This window comes from Schistocerca gregaria, chromosome 2, assembly GCF_023897955.1.
Source record: "Schistocerca gregaria isolate iqSchGreg1 chromosome 2, iqSchGreg1.2, whole genome shotgun sequence".
Classification (NCBI taxonomy): Eukaryota; Metazoa; Arthropoda; class Insecta; order Orthoptera; family Acrididae; genus Schistocerca; species Schistocerca gregaria.
The window spans coordinates 691935283-691956746 of record NC_064921.1 but is presented as its reverse complement, the minus strand read 5'-3'; the positions used below and the strand labels follow the sequence as shown (position 1 = coordinate 691956746).

Genomic DNA, 21464 nt, shown 5'->3' with positions numbered 1-21464 from the left:
TTCAATTCTCTTCAGAAATAGTTTTATGAGAATTTTTTATGCATGTATGACGCCTTATTATGCATAAACAGTCGATAATGGCTTAAAACTACTGTAGCTGCGGTGCGAATAAGTCTAAATACAGCTAAACATAACGAATGCCCGGAGACACCGGGTTCCCTACACCAAAATACGTAGAAAAAGTCCCCAATAATCTCTGAAATATTGTCGACAGAGTTCGGATTCATGCAGTGGTTCACCCTGTACGATGGTAAGCATTACTATGGGTGAACGGCACATTAACACCTGCTTCTTTAAAAAAATATTCTTTATTAAACAGTTGAGACAGATACTGCACAGTTCAGTACACTGACGCATGGTACATCATTATAAACTTGGAATGTGTAGCAGCCCACTCTGTGACCACAAGGCGTAGTCTCGTCCGGTAAGGCACAGCGTGGTCCCCGTTAAGCCTGCGGTGAGCGCCGCTAGGTGGCCCGCAGCGCGCGCAGGCAGCGGTCCTCGAGCACGCCGCGGAACACCTGGAAGCGGTGGTTGGTGCCGGGCAGCGTGTGCAGGGCGGCGCGCGACCCCAGCGCCCCTGCCGGCGGATGGCCGCAACCGTAGAACACGCGCCGCACGCGGCTGTGCAACAGCGCCATGGCGCAAGCGCAGCACGGCTCGCGCGTCACGTACACGTCCAGACCCGTGCACAGGTACGGGCCCTCAGCGTCACCTGCCGCCGATGAGGACGTGCGCCGTCGCTTTGTGCCGGACCCACTGTCCGCCTCCGAGGGCGTCTGTCTACGACTCCTGACGGCTTCCCCAGGCAAACTATCACACTCAGTGGTAGGACAGACTTCTTTCTTGTTACCAACGAGACTAGATAACGCACGAGGCACGTCTCCACAACCAGTCGCTCCATCAGCACATCCCGATGAAATGTCATTGCCTCTTATTTCAGTACAGTACTGATCTCCCTTCGCCTTTTCGACTAATTCTGTCGTCCCAACACCATTACCAGTATCTGGTCTCACAACAGCCGTAGCACTCTCTGAAATGTTACGTTCACACTTCTGGTCAGAGGAACTTTTACTCGAGGCAACATCTCGGTAACACTCTGCCAAGCGAGCAACATCGCTGTCCAGGAGTACGGAGACTTCTTCAGAGCTGGAAAGAGCCTCTGATGGGCATGTATTGACTTTTCCACTACTAGCAGCAGCTGGGTCACATAATCCGGTTTCTGGGCCTTCCGAATGAGCTGAATCGAAGGGGAACCTGTCGACCTCCCAGTCGAAAAAGCCACCGCCCTGGTCGCGGGAGACCATCTCGACCAGCATCATGACGGCGTGCTTGAGCGGGTGCCTGCCGCGGTCGTCGTACGCTACGGCGACCACCTCGCCAGATGCAGGGTCAGCCACCAGAGCGCCCACGCCGTCGCCGCCGACACTCCGGCTGACCTGCGCTATCGTAATTGCAATTTAGTTAAAGTTCTAGTTGTAATTTACTAACACATTAACATAACATAGCTAGACAGTATTCTTACTTTGGGCAGCAGGATACGTGTGAGGTGGTTGGGTTGTTTGGAGAAGGAGACCAGACAACGAGGTCATCGGTTTCATCGGATTACGGAAGGACGGGAAAGGAGGTCGGCCGTGTCCTTTCAAAGGAACCATCCCGGCATTTGCCTGGAGCGATTTAGGGAAATCACGAAAAACCTAAATCAGGATGGCCGGACGTGGGATTGAACCGTCCTCCTCCCGAATGCGAGCCCACTGTACCTCGTTCGGTACATGTGAGGTCACTTAATAATTTGTATTAACAGATGTTAACACGACCTGTTATAGAGACTAGACAGCAGGTCAAAATTCAATAACAGCAAATAAATAAATAGATAGTAAATATTGGTTAATGGAAATTTTAGAACTCACAAGAGCACCACGCCTACTTCCCATCACCAATTTAGTCCAAATTTACGGTGTATGCTGGACTTGACCAGAAATAAAATTGACAGATGGGAGGCTCAGCGTTAAGAAAAAAATAGCATATTTGGCAAGGATCGGGAGAGACAATAAACCGATACTTTTTTTCAGTTTCAATCATGACGTGATTTACACTGCAAACAAACCGAAATAATGCTCAGTATACTGTATTTATTAATATTTTCATAAAAGACATGAAAAGGAAAGGCAAAGAATAGTTTACTATTACGTCCGCGAGGAATCTGCAAATAACTTCGTAACAAGGGTTTGCAATTAAGGAGCACACGGCTTCGGAATCCGATAGTTTCATTTTGACCTTGGAGCAGCACTCGGCAGCTAATGCATCGCTGCGGTGTTTATTTGTATCGTCGGACAAATAATATGTCCAAAAAGTTTCAACATTGCTCATATTTCATCGAGAGAGAAAAATGAATCACATAGCGAGAAACCTGCATCAACATACATTCCATTTCACATCACCAGCTATCCTCGCCAATATCTGACGACGTTTACTGTCACACTATGCGATGACACTTTTTATAAGTGTTAACTGAGTCTGTTTTTCCATAGGAACTTCACAATAACCATATAATAGTAAAAATGCAGCGTTTATAACGTGCACAAGATGCCTAGAAACTCACTGCTTCCCCTCTTTTTATGATGAATTTCACAGCAGCGCACGTAATACGACAACTGTAAAATAATAAAAATATCTAATTTCATATACTAAGTTCTCGTAGGTGCTACCTGCACATTTACTTGTAATCTCTAATTTTCCTTTGTCTCTCCTTTTCTTGTCTTTTATGAAAATATTAATAAATACTATAAACTGAGTATTATTTCGGTCTATTTGCTGTGTAAGTAATGCAAAAACTGAAAAAAAAATAGACTCAACCCCACGACTCTCGGATACATTCTTTACTGTTTCCGCTGTGCCAGCTGCCGCCAGAAACTGCGCTAACATAAATGCCTCGTTATAAGTAAATTGAAGGGATCGGTGCTATCAGCTGCAGCGCGACGTTATACGGGGAAGCAGCGGCGACGAGCGAAAAGGTGTACAAGACCTGGATTCGAACCCGGGATCTCCTGCTTACTACACTCATGCTCATAAATTAAGGATAATGTTGATAATGGTGAAACAACGCTCTGGTGGGCGGTTTGCGGGTTTAAGTCATCTTGGGGTATGACCATGCAGTGCATTTGACCTGCGGTTGTCGCACAATAGCGCTGGCAGCAGCCCACATACGCAGAGGTGTGTTGGTGCATGTCAGAGTACGGTGCAGCGAGTAAGTGTGCAGACGTGACGGTGGGTTGAAAATGGCTCAAATAACACATACTGATGACTTTATGAGGGGTAGAATATTAGGGCGACTGGACGCTGGTCAAACACAGCAGGTCGTAGCACGGGCCTCCCGTGTGCCACAAAGAGTGATTTCGGGATTATGGCAACGGTTCCAGCAGACAGGAAACGTTCCCAGGCGCTACAGTACGGGACGTCCACAGTGTACAACACCACAAGAAGACCGATATCTATATCTATATCTACATCCATACTCCGCAAGCCACCTGACGGTGTGTGACGGAGGGTACTTTGAGCACCTCAATCGGTTCCTCCTTCTATTCCGGTCTCGTATTGTTCGGGGAAAGAAAGATTGTCGGTATGCCTCTGTGTGGGCTCTAATTTCTCTGATTTTAGCCTCATGGTCTCTCCGCGAGATATACGTAGGAGGGAGCAATATACTGCTTGACTCCTAGGTGAAGTATGTTCTCGAAACTTCAACAAAAGCCCGTACTGAGCAACTGAGCGTCTCTCTTGCAGAGTATTCCACTGGAGTTTATCTATCATCTCCGTAACGCTTTCTCGATTACTAAATGATCCTGTAACGAAGCGCGCTGCTCTCCGTTGGATCTTGTCTCTCTCTTCTATCAACCCTATCTGGTACGGATCCTACACTGCTGAGCAGTATTCAAGCAGTGGGCGAACAAGCGTACTGTAACTTACTTCCTTTGTTTTCGGATTGCATTTCCTTAGGATTCTTCGAATGAATCTCACTCTGGCATCTGCTTTACCGACGATCAACTTCATATGATCATTTCATTTTAAATCACTTCTAATGCGTACTCCCAGATAATTTATGAAATTAACTACTTCCAGTTGCTGACCTGCTATATTGTAGCTAAATGATAAAGGATGTTTCTTTCTATGTATTCGCAGCACATTACACTTCTCTACATTGAGATTCAATTGCCATTCCCTGCACCATGCGTCAATTAGTTGCAGATCCACCTGCATTTCAGTGCAATTTTCCATTGTTACAACCTCTCGAAATACTACAGCATCATCCACAAAAAGCCTCAGTAAACTTCCGATGTTATCCAGAAGGTCATTTAAGTATACCGTGAATAGCAACGGCCCTACGACACTCCCCTGCGGCACACCTGAAATCACTCTTACTTCGGAAGACTTCTCTCCATTGAGAATGACATGCTGCGGTCTGCTATCTAGGAACTCTTCAATTAAATCACAAAATTGGTATGGCAGTCCATATGCTCTTACTTTGTTCATTAAACGACAGTGGGGAACTGTGTCGAATGCCTTGCGGAAGTCAAGAAACACGGCATCCCGTGTCTATGGGCCTCTGAGTCTCGTGCACGAATAGCATTAGTTGGGTTTCACACGATCGTCTTTTTCGAAACCCATGCTGATTCCTAAAGAGTAAATTTCTAATCTCCAGAAAAGTCATTATACTCGAACGTAATACGTCTTCCAAAATTCTACAACTGATCGACGTTAGAGTTATACGTCTATAGTTCTGCACATCTGTTCGACGTCCGTTCTTGAAAACTGGGATGACCTGTGCCCTTTTCCAATCCTTCAGAACGCTACGCTCTTCTAGAGACCTACGGTACACCGCTGCAAGAAGGGGGCAAGTTCCTTCGCGTACTCTGTGCGACAATCTAGAGAGGGAATTACAGTGCAGTCTACCTCTGTCAAACAGCTTTGGAAAAAGACATTTAATATTTCGGCCTTTAGTCTGTCATCCTCTGTTCCAGTACCATTTTGGTCACAGAGTGTCTGGACATTTTGTTTTGATTCACCTATCGCTTTGGCATAAGACCAAAATTTCTTACGATTTTCTGCCAAGTCGGTACACAGAATTTTACTTTAGAATTCATTGAACGGCTCTTGCATAGCCCTCCTCACACTATATTTCGCTTCGCGTAAGTTTTGTTTGTCTGCAAGGCTTAGGCTATGTTTATGTTTGCTGTGAAGTTCCTTTTGCTTCCGGAGCAGTTTTCTAACTCGGTTGTTGTACCACGGTGGGTCTTTTCCATCTCTTAGGATCTTGTTTGGCACATACTCATCTAATGCATATTGTAGGATGGTTTTGAACTTTGTCCACTGATCCTCAACACTATCTGTACTTCAGACAAAACTTCCGTGTTGACTCGTCAAGTACTCTGATATCTGCTTTTTGTCACTTTAGCTAAACAGAAAAATCTTCTTACCTTCCTTAATATTTCTATTTACGGCTGAAATCATCGATGCAGTAACCGCTTTATGATCGCTGATTCCCTGTTCTGCCTTAACTGTTTCAAATAGTTCGGTTCTGTTTGTCACCAGAAGGTCTATTATGTTATCGCCAAGAGTCGGTTCTCTGTTTACCTGCTCAAGGTAGCTTTCAGATAACGCACTTACAAAAAATTTCACTGGATACTTTGTCACTGCTAACCGTTATAAGCGTTTGAATATCCCAGTCTACATCCGGCAAATTAAAATCTCCACCCAGAACTATAACATGATCGTGAAATCTACTTGAAATATTTTCCAAATTTTCCTTCAGGTGCTCTACCACAATAGTTGCCGAGTCAGGGGGCCTATACAGACATCAGTTACCACCATCAGTGCCCGCAGACGGCCACGGAATACTGCAGGTAGCCTTGCTCGTGACCTTACCGCAGCCATTAGAACAGTTGTCTCCAGACACACAGTCCACAGTTGTCTCCAGACACACAGTCTGCAGACGACTAAACAGACATGGTTTATTCGCCCGGAGACCTGTAAGATGCATTCCACTGACCCCGAGTCAGAGGAGAGCTCGTAAAGCCTTGTGTCAAGAACAAAGTACATGAACATTGGAACAGTGGTCCCAGGTTATGTTCACGGACGAGTCCAGCTATAGTCTGAACAGTGATTCTCACCAGGTTTTCATCTGGCGTGAACCAGGAACCAGAAACTAACTTTTTAATGCCCTTTAAGGGACCTGTATGGAGGTCATGGTTTGATGGTGTGGGGTGGGATTATGATTGGTAAACGTACACCCCTGCATGTCTTTGACAGAGGAACTGTAACAGGTCAGATGAATCGGGACATCATTTTGCACCAGTATGTCCGCCTTTTCAGGGGTGCACTGGGTCCCACCTTCCTCCTGATGGATGATAACGCACGGCCCCAGCGAGCTGCCATCGTGGACGAGTACCTTGAAACAAAGGATATCAGTCGAATGGAGTGGCCTGCCTGTTCTCCAGACCTCCAATCGGGCACGTCTGTGATGCTCTAGGTCGACGTATCGCTGTACGGCTTCAAACCCCTACGACACTTCACGAGCTCCGGCAGGCACTGGTTCAAGAATGGGAGGCTATACCCCAACAGCTGCTCTACCACCTGGTCCAGAGTATGCCAACCTAGTTGTGTGGCCTGTGTACGTGTGCATGGTGATCATATCCCATACTGATGTTGGGGTTCATTATATGAATGAGTGATGTCTGTTCTTTCAGGCCTTCTGTGGGAATCTCAGAGTAGCGAACAGTGAGTAAAATGGACAGGGCCTATGGATAGGGGGCGCTCGGTGGGGATGTGAGTCGGCGATGAGGTGTGCTGAAATGGTCCGTGCAGTGGCTATAACGCTGTTTCCTGGATGGGTCAGTGATTAAACACCTACCTAGTAAGCAGGAGGTCCCGGGTTCTAATCCGGTATATATTTTTGGTCGTCGGCGCTGATTCCGCGCTATGTCCCGCTGCAGCTAACAGCAGTGATCCCCTTCAAGTTACATATAATGTTATACAGCTGCGGATTCGGCGTGGTGTGTGCTCTTTCGGACATTTCCCAAAGAACAAACGGACCGTTCGATCCTCCTCTCACCACTTTGATTCATATTGGTGTGTAGGGCACGACTAGGATTATAATATATGTTAGCAGGCACACGGAACTCTCAACCGTTGCTGAGAAAATTGTAGCGTAAGTAAATGTAGTAGATACCGACCTCCGCCGCCTCGAGGCAGCGCTCCATGAGGCGCACCTGGTGGCGCAGCTCGTCGTCGCTGAAGGCGCTCTGCGCCAGCAGCGCCTCGAGCTGCTTGTCCTCGCGGAAGTTGCAGGGCCAGAGCGCGTTGGCGGCGCGGAACTGGCTGCGCGTCTTGGGCGGCTGGCGGGGCACCTGGCGCACCTCCGGCCGGCAGCGCAGGCCCTCCGTGTCCAGGCCCCTGGACCGCAGGCCGCACAGGCACGACTCGGCCGTGTCGTCCTTCACGTAGTCCAGGATGATGTAGAAGTTCCTCACGCGCTTCAGGTGGTGCAGCGACGGGATGGGGTTCACCGCGCACAGATTCTTGATCACTTTGCCAGTCAGCTTGCGGTTCTCGATGAGATCGACATACACGTCGACAAGCGGAGGAGCGCTTGCCAACACATTTTGTCCTAAAACCGGTATCGGGTGGGGGATCACTGGTGGCTTATCCGAGACCGAGGTTGTTCCGTCACCGGTTGGCTCATCGCTGGGTGTCGTCGAAGCAGCACAATCTTCAGATCCCATCACTACCTGAAAAAAGAAGAAAACCGCTGCACTCGAAAGCCACTAATCAACTAATGCGCCAAATTTTCATTACGACATTTACACAAAATGAAATGTTCTTCTGTTGATATCTCAGTATGAGGAAGTTTACCAAAACACGGTATATAGAAACCATGAGTTATTCTGTAAACAGAGCCACCAGCTTCTAATAGCGAGTTACATAAAAATATTGCTCCTGCATTAAAGAAATAGAATAAGGGCGTTTTCTCAATTCTTAGTACACTCTACATAGACTCAACAAAGATCCCTGGACGTCAGTTACACAACTTCTTACATTCCTTTATTCTCGAGTTAAGAAGTTAGAATGAGAACGATGTATTGTACTTTCTTATTATTGTTACTACTTTATTATTATTATTATTATTATTATTATTATTATTATTATTAAAATGTGCAGAACCTGTTGTTCACGCTTAATGGTTCAAATGGCTCTGAACACTATGGGATTAACATCTGAGGTCATCTGTCCCCTAGAACTTAGAACTACCTAAACCTAACTAACCTAAGTACATCACACACATCCATGCCCGAGGCTTCAGTCTGAAGCGCCTAGAACCGCTCGGTCATAGCGGCCGGCCACGCTGATTGAAGGTAGTACTTGGTAATTAGTGAATGTCTTTCAAAGATGTAATTTTTCCATTATTCTTTAACAGTGGTTGCTAACTTAACTCCCACAGAGTACTGGCACTCTGTCAACGCCCAGATTTGTCCACATATGACATACGATGCTGGTTCAATGAGTATAGTAACAAGAGCTTTCACAGTTGTATAAAAACCCTGTGTGAATTACAGTCCATGAATCTATGTCCGCCCCCCCCCCCCCCACCTACTGAAACTCCCTTCAAATCCTTGACCACCATGCACTCCACCTCACTTATCGCATCCGTCTCCCACCACCCTTGTGGATCCTTTATGATCTGATTCCCTTCCCCCATCTCCTCCTGTTCCTCAAACGAATACAGATCCTATACATCTCCTACAAACTGGATCCCCAACCCCATCCTTTGGTTCCCCCCATCATCTCCCATCCTAGCCTGTTGCTGTGCTTGTACCACAGTATCCTGCCTGGACTCCAACTCCACACACTCCAAACCCTCGCCCAAGGTGCCTTCCGCCAACTCCCCCTCCCAGACCAAATCCCTCCTCCTTCCCTCCCCAAATCCTCCTCAGGGCTCCCTGTCTCCCTCCCACCCCCCTTCCTTTCTTCCTCCTTTTCTCCTGCTGAACACCTTCTTTCTCCTTCTCACCCCCCACTGCCCCCCTCCTACCCCTCTCCTGGTTTCCCCCTACCATCCCTCCCCCACCCTTTTCTTCCCCTCCTCCTCCCTTCACCAGGTGGTAGGTCCTCTTCGGTGCAGTGATTTTTAACGTTTTCGTTGTGGTGTCAGTGTTACTCCAGTGCTGTGTGCAGTGCTCCATTCCATCAGCACCAACAGTGTCGCCAGCATCATCCATATGTGTTCCCACAGGTGTTTCTTTGTTTTTCGTGTCGACTCACAGTGTTCATTCTTCGTATGTGTGTGTGGCTCCCGTCTATGTTGTCTTTAAATCTACAGTTTATACTCATCTACTTTTGTTCGTGTTTCTTTTTTCTTCATCACTTTATACCATTCTCTGTTGTGTGTTCTTTTCTCATTTGACACTGTTGTTTCTGTAACCCAATGACTGAAGAGAGCGTATTGTGCCACTGCCAGCCAGCTACATTTTGGGAAGTGAAATAACAATAAAGAAAAAAATACATTCCACGTCTAGACATGAGGTGTACAGAAAAGCAATGCCTCCAAATTTGTACGTAAAAACGCTTTTACATCCGCAGTCTCTGTGTCTACAAATATGCAGTCCTCTGTCGCTAGATGGCTCCGAATTGTAACGTGTAACATGGCGGCGTGTAACGTAACTATGTCAGTGCGTGAGAAACAGCATGCTGTAATCTAGCTTCGAATTGTAAGATGTCAGGCACATACGGAGCACCCTCTCCTGTCGCAGCGCTCGTGGGTGGACTGGCCATACACATGTGCCGAGACATCGGCAACAATCCGACGGCTTCAGTTCAGTATCATCGAGCATCCTCCATACAGTCTCGACTTGGCACCTTCCGAGTTTCATCTGTTTCCAAAATTCAAACAGAACATTTCCGAGGACTTCACTTTGATAGTGATGAAGCGGTGAAAGCAGAAGTGAGATTGTGGTGCCGTGGGGGTAGTCAAACATTCATCTGTGTCGGTATCAACAAACTAGTCTCCCATCGATAGAAATGTGTTCGTCACCAGGGTGATTATGTTGAGAAATAAATTGCACTTAAGAGGAATAATGATGTGGAATGTTAATAACGCTCGTTTTATTTAAAAAGCTTTAAGAGTTTTACGTAAAACTTCGGAGGCATTACTTTTTATCATGTCCCCGCAGAAGAGACGATGGTGCTGTCGAATACCACCCGTAGATGGAAGTAACTGTGCCGTTTCACTTCTAATTGTATAGTGTCCCACGAGGAACGGTCAGTATTGAGAGATATGACAGGACGGATTACTCGAAGTGAAGAAGTCTAGTAAACATGGGCTCTATGAGCACGTTTTCAGTAGAAGAGCTGTTTTTCACAGTACCGAACATGATTAAGTGCTCATACCTCTTGAAATTTGCACTTCAGAGCCCATGTTCACTGACATTTTTTCTTGTTTTATCCATACTATCGATTCTCAAAGTATGGAAAGCACAGAGGTTACAGTAGAAGAGATGTGACATACGAACTATTTTAAGTATTGTAACGCATAATAATGTAAAAAACTGTACTGGAGGAACTGGCGTTTCGACCGCGGTTACAGTGACCTATCTTTGGGTCTACAAGTCAGTAGAGCCAGAAGAAGACCATTGTAACCGAGGCCGAAACATTGGTTTCCTCGATACAGTTTTTTACATTATGACGCGGTAAGAAACTTTTATGTCAACTGATTCCAGCCGCGGAAGCCTACGCAGTTGTATTAGAAGAGATTTGTTTCACAGTAACTAAGAGGTGCTCATAGCTCTTAACGTACTAATTTTGGAGCCTATGTCTAATAAACTCTTTTGTTTCAAATGATCATTCCTGTCATTCATTTAATACTAACCATTACTCCTCGGACACCCTTTGTAGTCCTGTATAGTATCCAGAAGGAGGAGTTGACGCACACATTGTCGGCGATTAAAGCGCGAAGCGTAACAAGGATTTTACAACGTCTATCAAGTAGAGGAACTTTACCTGAGGTGTGTAATGTCAGGCAGATAAATGTGATTTTGACCTCAGCATATTGATAAAGGCAGAATAGATGTACGAGACGAGCAAAGGCCATGTCGCCCAAGCACGTACGCCTCAGATGAAGTTGTGTGCCGTGTCCAGCGGTCGATTCAAGCCAACTTTCGCATTCATGTGAGGCATACGACACACGAACTCAGCAAATCCATTAGCAGGGTAGTGGATACGTGCATAATTGCTCGGATTACTGGAAGACGCGTTCATCTGGATAAGGCAGCAACTCTCAGACGGGAATAAAGCCAAACAAATGAGGTTTTCTTTCCAGTAATTAACGCGGAATTAGTGGCAGGTTGTTCCATTCCTACTCAGTATCGTCACAGGGGACGAGACTTGTGTGTATCATGTGACATCTGAGTATGGAGGAAGCACCAGTGTCATTGAGACACCCACTGTTCCCTCCACACTTCCCATACGAAGTTCAAAACAACGCAAAATTCGATGAAAGTAATGGTTACATTTTTTATAAGCAAGCTGTGCTGCTCGCTAATTTCCTCACCGCGATCTTGTGTACCAAATCACTCGGGTTTTATGCGTCGTATGGAAAACGCGAAAACCTAATCAACTTGTTCAGAGGGCTTATCTACATCACACGCTGCAAGCCACCTAATGGTGTGGGGCGGAGGGTACTGTTTGTACCATTAACTGAGCCCACCAACCCTGTTCAACTCACGAATAGCACGTGGGAAGAACGATTGTCGGTAAGCCTCTATATTGGCTCTAATTTCTCGAATTTTCACCTCATGGTCAGTACGCGAGACGTTCGTAGGGGGAAATAATAGGTTGTCCGACTCTTCCCGCAAAGTGCTCTATCGAAATTTTAGTAGTAAATCTCTTCGTGATGCACAACGGCTCTCTTGTAACGTCTGCCAATGCAGTTTGTTGAGTATCACCGTAACGCACTCGTCCAACTAAATGATCCCGTAACGCAACGTGCCGCTCTTCGTTTGATCTTCTTTATCTCTTCTATCAGTCCTATCTTGGTGGGATCCCAGATAGATGAACAATACTGAAGAATGGGTCGAACAAGCGCCTCATAAGCCACTTCCTTCGAGGAATACATTTCCTTAAGATTCTTCCTATAAATCTGAGTCTGCATCTGCTTTTCCTACTATTTGTTTTATATGGTCTTTCCTCTTAAGCTAGCTCTGGATACTTACTCCTAGATATTTTCCGCCAGATACTGTTTCCAGCGGTTTCTCATCAATAGTGTAGCTATACAGTAGTGGATTTCTTTTCCTATGTATGCGCAATAAGTTAAATTTATGTTCAGGGTCAAATGCTAGAGCCTGTACCATTCATCAACTGTCTGGGGGTCATTCTGCAAAGCGTCACTATCTTCTGGCGTTGCTATTTTGTTATAGATAAACGCATCATCTGCGAACAGCCTTAGTGAGCATCCGACACTCTCTACAGGACCATTTACATATACTGTAAACAATAACTGTTCTGTCGCACTTCCTTTGGGTACACGCGAAATTACATTATCATCTGTCCATTTTGTTTCGTTTAGAGTGACGTGTTGAGTTCTGTCTGCAAGCAAGTCTTGAAAGCAGTCGCAAATCTGCGCCAATACTCGATAATCTCGCATTTTTTCACTAAATGGCAGTGCGGGGCGGCCGCGCGGTTCTAGGCGCTTCAGTCTGGAACCGCGTGACCGCTACGATCTACATCTACATCTACATCCATACTCCGCAAGCCACCTGACGGTGTGTGGCGATCGCAAGATCGAATCCTGCCTCGGGCGTAGATATGTGTGATGTCTTTAGGTTAGTTAGGTTTAAGTAGTTCTAAGCTCTAGGGGACTGATGACCACAGATCTGAAATCCCATAGTGCTCAGAGCCATTTGAACCTTTTATAATTGTGTGCATGTATCCGACGGGACTTCTCAAAAACGGGAATGACCTCTGCTTTCTTCCAGTCGACAAGTTGGAACAATTGCAAAAGACGATTCGGAGAAGACCATAGAAACTGCATTTGAAAGTTGTCGTGTTGCTGCACGCAAACACGGTCTGCCTTATTACGTAGTAACATCAAACAACACATAATGGTGCATGGGCCCTAACCTTTAGCGTTACATCCCTTTATCCATAATTGTACGTTTCACTCTTGTCCTTTCAGATGAATTTTTTGCTAAGAAGTTGTCCAATTTCCATATTGTAAAACATCTGAAATTACAGAATACGGGAAATTAGAGGTGAAACAGACACTACTCTCGATGCCATAGACAGAAAAATATTAACTTGGTACGGCTACCTCCAACAAATGGATGGTAACGGATGAGAAAAAAGAATCTATGGATGGACACCAGCTGAACGAAGGGAACGCGGAAGTGCACCCAGGTAATGGATACAAGATGTTAGAGATGCGATGAATTCAACGGCCTTTAGGAAAAAGATTGGACGGATATAAGAAACTATGGAAGCCGAGAAGTGTAGGACGACGACAGTAATAAAAAAAACAACATATATACAATGAGGTGACAAAAGTCATCGGATAGCGATATGCACACATTCAGATGGTGGCAGTACCGCGTACACAAGGCATAAATGTCAGTGTATTGGCGCATCTGCAATTTGTACGCAGGTGATTCACGTGGAAAGATGTCCGATGTGATTATGGCTGCACGACGGGAATTAACAGACTCTGAATGCGGAATGGTAGTTGGAGACAGACGCAAGGGGCATTACAATTCGGAAATCGTTAGGGAATTCAATATTCTGAGATCCAAAATGTCAAGAGTGTGCCGAGAATACCACATATCAGGCACTGGCTCTCACCATGACCACGCAGTGGCCGACAGCCTTCACTTAACGACAGGGAGCTGCAGCATTAAGTTAGAGTTCTCAGTGCCGACAGACAAGCAACACTGCGTGAAATGACCGCAGAAATCAATGTAGAAAGTAGGACGAACGTATAGGTTAGCGCTGTGCGGCGAAATGTGGCATTAATGGGCTATGGCAGCAGACGATCGACGCGAGTGCGTTTGCTGAGAGCACTACATCGCTTGCAGCGCCTCTTCTGGGCTCGTAACCACGTCGGTTGGACTCTAGAAGGCTGGAAAACCGTAGGCTGGTGGGATGAGCCCCGATCTCATTTGGTAAGAGCTGATGGTAGGGCTGGAGTGCGGTGCAGACCCCACCACGCCACGGACTCAAGTTGTCACCGATGGAAGAAGGCCCAGGTTATAGCAATCTACAAAAAGGGTAGAACTTCGGATGCACATAATTACCGGCCAAATTCACTGACATCGATTTGTTGTAGAATCATGGAACATATTATGTGTCCAGACATAATGACCCTTCTAGACTCTGAGAAGCTCACCTACAGAAACCAACACGGTTTTAGGAAACAGCGGTCATGAGAGACAAAGCTGGCCCTCTTTGTGCATACACAACAGGCTCTAGATACCGGCTCTCAGGTTGATGCCACATTTGTCGACTTTCGAAAGGCGCTCGACTCAGTTCCACACTGTCGCTTGCTGCAAAAAGTGCGCGCTTACGACCTATCCGATGGCATATGCGGTTGGATAGAAAGTTTTCTAACAGACAGGGAGCAGTATGTCGTCCTGAACGGGGCAACTTCAACAGAAATAAGCGTAAATTCAGGTGTGCCCCAGGGCAGCGTAATACGAGGGTCAGTCAAAAAGTAATGCCTCCCATTTTTTTTTCTACGTTTAATTGTCAGGAAATTTAAATGCAATTACATAGGTTGAAAACCACAACATTGAGGATCATTTTGTCATTTTTCAATGTAATCTCCGCCCATCTCTACAGTTTTGGTCCATCTTTGAACAAGGGCATGTATCCCAGCACGGTAAAAATCACAGCTCTGCTTCCTAAGCCCTTGACGCACGGATGTTTTGACGGCCTCCTCATCTTCAAAATGAATCCCACGATGAGCTTCTTTTAGTGGCCCGAACAGATGGAAGTCTGATGGTGCCAGGTCAGGGCTGTATGGGGGATGAGGCAAAACTTCCCATCCAATTTTGACAATCTCGTCAGAGGTGTGACGACTGGTGTGTGGTCTTGCATTGTCATGCAAAAGAAGAACATCTGCCATTGATTTTGTTGGGCGAACTCGCTGAAGACGTGCTTTAAGTTTTTTGAGGGTTGTGACGTATTTAACAGAATTTATTGTGCATCCCTGCTCCAAAAAATCAACCAGAATCACACCCTCTGTATCCCAGAAAACTGTTGCCATAACTTTCCCTGCCGATCGCACAGTTTTGAATTTTTTCTTCCTCGGCGAGCTTGTGTGACGCCACTCCATTGACTGCCTCTTTGATTTGGGTTCAAAAAAATGCACCCATGTTTCGTCCCCGGTCACAATTTTTTTCAGAAACTCATCTCCCTCCAAACGGAAGCGCTGCAAGTGTTGGGAGGCTATTGTTTTCCTTGCCTCTTTATTCTGATCGGTTAACATTCTTGGAACCCACCGTGCACAAACTTTTGAGTACCCCAATTGTTTAATAATCGTGATCACACTGCCTTTACTAAGAGAAATAATGCGACACACTTCATCTGCAGTCACCCGACGGTCACCACGAATGATGTCATCAACTTGCTGAATGTTGTGTGGAGTCACTGCACTCACCGGCCTGCCGCTCCGCTTTTCGTCAGTCAACGGTGTTTGCCCTTCAGCTTCCTTACAACGACGAACCCATCGTCTAACAGTGCTGACATCCACTGTCACGACACCATACACCTTCTTCAGTCTTTCATGAATGCGTATGGGCGTTTCACCTTCTGCATTCAAGAATTCAATCACACAACGCTGTCTCAAACGAACATCGATGTCGGCCATCTTACAAACTTCTGCTGTGCTGCCACCTGTTGACACAGAAAGTTACTACTGCAGTGGATTGCAGAAGGAGGTTTCAGGAATGGCGCCAAATTCAAATTTTTCACTTAACTTAATTTTTTTAAGTAGAAAAAAAATGGGAGGCATTACTTTTTGACCGACCCTCGTAGGTCCGCTGCTTTTTACAACTTACATAAACGATCTGGTTGATGGTTTTGACAGCGAGATTAGACTTTTTGCTGATGATTCTGTACTCTACAAAAAAGTAATATGACATGAAAGTTGTGAACAAATCAATGAGAACTTGCAGAAAATAAATGCGTGGTGAAATAACTGGCGGTTATCTCTCAATATTAGTAAGTGTAACCTACTGCTTATAACAAGGCGAAAATCCCCATTAATGTAAGAGTACAAAATAAATGCCCAGTCTTTGAAAGCGGTAACGTCCGTCAAGTATCTGGGTCTGACTATTCGAAATGGTCTCAAATGGAATGATCAAATTACACAAGTAACGCGTAAGGCGAACTCTAGATTGCGGTTTATTGGTAGAATCCTGAAGCGACGCAGTCCTTCAACAAAGGAAATAGCTTACAATACGTTAGTTCATCCAGTCCTAGAGTATTGTTCGTCTGTATGGGACCCTTACCAGTTGGGTCTGATTCAAGAGATTGAGAAGGTCCAAAGAAGATCGACAAGATTCGTGACTGGTACATTCAGCCATCGCGAGAGCGTTACAAATCTCATAGGAAGTTTGAAGTGGGATACACTTGCAGACAGACGGCCCGCTTTACGGAAGGGGCTGCCCACTAAATTCCGAAACCAGACCTTCACCGAGGATGCAGAGCGTATATTATTACTACCAACTTTCAAATCGAGCAATGATAACCATTCAAAATAAGGAAAATTAGAGCTCGTACTGAGGCGTTGAGACAGTCGTTTTTCTCTTGCGCGATCCGCGAGTGGAAAGAGGGCGGAAAATATGACTTTGGCGCAAATTGTGCCCTCCGCCACACACCGCTTGGTGGCTAGCGGAGTATATATGTAGATGTAGAGGCACTGTGAAAGTTGGTGGTGGCTCCGTAATACTGTGTGGTGTGTTTACACGGAATGAACTGGGACCTCTGGTCCAACTGAACAGATCATTAACTGAAAATGGTTATGTTCGGCTACATGGAGACCATCTGCAGCCATTCATGGATTTCACGTTTCCAAAAAACGATGGAATTGTTATAGATGACAGTGCGCTGTCAACAGGCTACAATGGTTAACGATTAGTTTGAAGAACATTCTACACAGTACGAGGGAAAGATCTGGCCACCCAGATGGCCGACACGATTCCCATCGAACATTTATGGGACATAATCCAGAAGTCAGTTCGTGCACAAAATCCTCCGCTGGCAACACTTTCGCAATTATGGGCGCGGCTACACATGTACATTTGGTACGTTTGTACCACACATGTACGTTTGGTGCACGGCATTGTGTGGTAGTGAAACATCAACTGTGGGAAAACCGGAATAGAAGAGAATCGTAGCGTTTGATATGTGGTGCCCCAGACGAAGGTTGAAAATCAGGTGGACTGATAAGGTACGGAATGTGGAGGTTCTGCGCAGAATCGGAGAGGACAGGAATATACGGAAAACACTGACAAGAAGAAGGGACAAAAAAATGGTTCAAATGACTCTGAGCACTATGGGACAACATCTGAGGTCATCAGTCCCCTAGAACTTAGAACTACTTAAACCTAACTAACCTAAAGACATCACACACATCCATACCCGAGGCAGGATTCGAACCTGCGACCGTAGCGGTGGCGCGGTTCCAGACTGTAGCGCCTAGAACCGCTCGGCCACCCCGGCCAGCAAGAAGGGACAGGATGATATAATATCTGTTAAGGCGTCAGGTAATGACTTCCACTGTACTAGAGGGAACTGTAGATGCTAAACAGAGGAAGGTAGAGACTGGAATACTTCCAGCAAATAATTGAGGATGCAGGTGCTACTATGAGATGAAGAGGTTGGCAAAGGAGGGGAAAGGCAGATAAAAATAACTGTGGAACCGCGAAGCCACCAGAGACTTTTAGACCGGACAGGGGCCATCAACAGCGATTAGGCAAATGTGAATGGGAGGAGAACGACAAGAGGAAAAACGACTACAACGAGGGGAGAAATCCAAGAGCGAAAACGTAGCGCATAGCGAAATTTGGGGTTAAATCAGTGGTATGTAACGAGTACGGTAGGAGACAACAGTGAATACACAGCTGAGGTGCAGCACGGCTATCTTTGTAGCGCGGCCACATTCTCTAATAGGATGGCAAGGTGGGATTGGCCCTGCGGCGCCTTGAGGCCAGTGCTAAGGAGGCGACACTACGGCTTGCAGATGTAGCAGTACCATCTAGTGGCGGTTACCCAGTTCCACACATACTAACGGTAACGCATTGCGATAGTATATGTACAACACGCTGATCCTTCAGGTCAACCAAGCTGTCAGGCCCTACCAACCCTTTTCACCCACATCCCCAACACTACGAAAGCTAGGTGGATCAGACAGGGAAAAAACGAGTTCAGTGTCACCCAGTTCAGAGCTTTGTTTAAACTTCAAAGTCTCTAGCTAATCGCAAAGTTAATTTAAAATTAATTGCAAAACTGGTACCAAACGGACAGGCAGACAAGAAAGCGATCTAATAAAATCCTATTAAAAAGAGATGCAGTTAAAGTTTATTATAAGTAGACTTAACAAGGAGGGTTACTGAAATGATTAGTAATTATATTCGCCCTAATTATCATAAGTAGCTGTTTCTCAATTACGTTATCCTGTAGTGCCCAACTAGTGAAGCCAGTTACAAATGACGAACTCACTACATCAATCACAACCTCTACAATTCATAGGATGTGTATGTAGTAATTATAGGATAAATGTATCAAAATTTGGGTTTTAAGTCAAGTGTACACTATTTAGATTAACCTTTTATTGAAATTAGTTTTGTGTCTCACACAAAAAACATTTAAGTGTGAGCTAACAGAATGGTCAACGTGCTGAGGTACCTACTTCGATTACCCGGCTGATGGTACAACCTCTAGTGCTAAAAAAACACACTTATAAATATTTACCACAATAAATCACAGCAAGGGGTAGGGCAGCGTCTAGAAATAAGAAACGAGAGTAAAGCTTTCTGGAGCATTTTGCAGCAAACTGCTGTAAGTAGAGATCCAGAAATGAAGAGGTTTGCGAACAATAGACTAAAGTGGAGAGTTACATTAAACCAATCTTTGGACTGAAGACCACCACCACCACCACAACAACAACAACAACAACACATGGGCATACACGATCAGCCAGAACATCATAACCAGCAACCTACTATCGACATAAACTGATCCTGGCGACAGCAACGTCAGCTGGCGAGGAATGACTGCTAGTCAGCCACACGCGTCGAGCATGTAGTATCAATAATCGCGTTGTCCGTGTGTAGAATGAGGAAGACGCGCGATCTATATTAGTTTGAGCGAGGGCAGATTGTAATGGCCCGGAGCCTCGGCAAGAGCATTTCCGAAATTGCTGACTTGTTCGAGGAGTGCTCTGATGAGTGTTTTCAAGACGTGGCGAAACCTAGATGAAACTACGTCCAGACGTTTTGTGGTTGGACAGCTACCTCTCATTACAGATGTGAGAAGTCATAGGCTGAGTGGACTGGCAAAACAGGATAGGTAGCGAGCTGTGGTGGAACTAACATAAAACTTTAATGTTGGGCAGAGTACAAGTGTGTCTGAACACACAGAGCACCAAACAGTCCTAATGATGGGTCGCCGCAGCTGACGAGCCATTCATGTACAAATGTTAACACCACGACATCGATAACGACGATAGAAACGGGCACGTAACTGTCGTCACTGGACGCTGGCGCTGTGGCAGGACGTTGCATGGGCTGATGAATCCCGATAACTTTTTTATCTTGTCGATGGGAGAGCGCGAGTGAGTCGTCTTGCTGGGGAATACCTCCTTGACACCTGTATAGCGCTACGGTGACAAACTGGCGGCTGCTACATTATGCTACGGGGAACATCCACGTGGGCATCCAGGGATCCACTGGGCACGTGCAGGCACCACAACGGCCAAGGAGTATCGTACACTGGTTGCAGACGACGTACACCCGGTAATGACGATCATGTTCCCGACGGCAGTGACTTTTTTCAACACGATAATGCAGCAAGTCACAAGGCCAGGAGTGTGATGGAGTGGGTCGAGGAACATAGCGTAGAGTTCAAGTTGATGCACTGAGCCCTCAACTAGCCAGATCTAAACCCGATCGAACACATCTGGGATGTGACTGAACGTGGCGCCGGAGCTCACCGGCCCCCCTTCCCGCAACTCACGAGAATTAGGTGATTTGTGTGTGTCTGCTTCCTCCAGCGATCTACCAAGGCCTCACTGCTTCCATGACAAGATGCCTCGCCGCTGTTATCCGTGCCGAATGTGTCTTTTAGGCGGGCGGTCATAATGTTCTGGCTGATCAGTGTTGAAGCACAGAGATGAATCATTCGAGACGACTCAGATTCCGGATATACTATAGCTACGCTCAGCGAAAACTCTGCTCCAAAGGTTCTTGAAAAATATGGCCACGTAGGAAAGTAGAAAGACGGTGGAAGGAGACGGCAGGCAAGCGGGCAGCATCTGTTCTCGGTGGCCCGCAGCAGCAGCAGCAGCAGCCAGTGGCGCGGTGCCGGCGCTATTTGTAAGGCGTCGTTATTAGTTCGGCGGCGTGCCTACGTGCGGCGCCTGCCCGAGCAGGCTGGATGCCGCGCACCGACGCAGACACGTGCCGATCGACGCCCTCCGGCTTGGCAAGCCAGCCTCATCCGAGCCTTCCCTCTTCCACTCGAGATTACACTTCAATTCTGACTCTGCCGTGGCACCTGCTGAAATGTGTCTTCTACGCATTCTTTCATTCTACTCCGATTCCGGAACAGATCCCTAGGTATTAAGCCTCACTTTTGGAATTAAGGTCCTATCTTAACACACTATCAGTTTTTTTCTGTAGTGACAGTGTTTTCTTATGTAGTGAAAGATGATAATGTATCGTTAATTTAATTAGTTGGTTGGGTAGATTTGGGAGAAGAGACCAAACAGCGAGGTCATCCGTCTCATCGGATTAGGGAAGGATGAGGAAGGAAGTCGGCCGTGCCCTGTCAGAGGAACCATTCCGGCAGTTACCTGTAGCGATTCAGGTATACCGATTAGGTTCCTTTCAGATTACGATGATACTATAGCTCACTACTTAGCACTCATATACAACCGCTCGCTCACCGATAGATCTGTACCTACAGATTGGAAAATTGCGCAGGTCGCACCAGTGAAGAAGGGTAGTAGGAGTAATCCATTTAACTACAGACCTATATCATTGACGTCGGTTTGCAGTAGGGTTTTGGAGCATATACTGTATTCAAACATTATGAATCACCTCGAAGGGAACGATCTATTGACACGTAATCAGCATGGCTTCAGAAAACATCGCTCTTGTGACACGCAGCTAGCTCTTTATTCGAACGAAGTAATGGCCGCTATC

General features: G+C 46.1%; 1 protein-coding gene across 7 annotated transcripts in view; it reads right to left on the bottom strand.

Moving 5' to 3' along the window:
* Positions 1 to 289: 289 nt before the first annotated feature.
* Positions 290 to 21464, bottom strand: part of LOC126334776 (probable inactive tRNA-specific adenosine deaminase-like protein 3) — a 486162-nt gene continuing 464987 nt past the window's right edge. For 3 of the 7 annotated variants that reach the window (XM_049997369.1, XM_049997367.1, XM_049997364.1), the window contains 2 exons: positions 7227 to 7781; positions 296 to 1439 (listed from right to left, as the gene is read on the bottom strand). In XM_049997369.1, coding sequence (XP_049853326.1) covers positions 468 to 1439; positions 7227 to 7775 — 1521 coding nt within the window. In that variant the 5' untranslated portion in view covers positions 7776 to 7781 and the 3' untranslated portion in view covers positions 296 to 467. Of the gene's footprint in view, positions 1440 to 7226; positions 7782 to 21464 lie in introns of all 7 variants that reach the window. The other 4 variants (XM_049997368.1, XM_049997371.1, XM_049997366.1 and 1 more) reach the window with 3 other exon arrangements.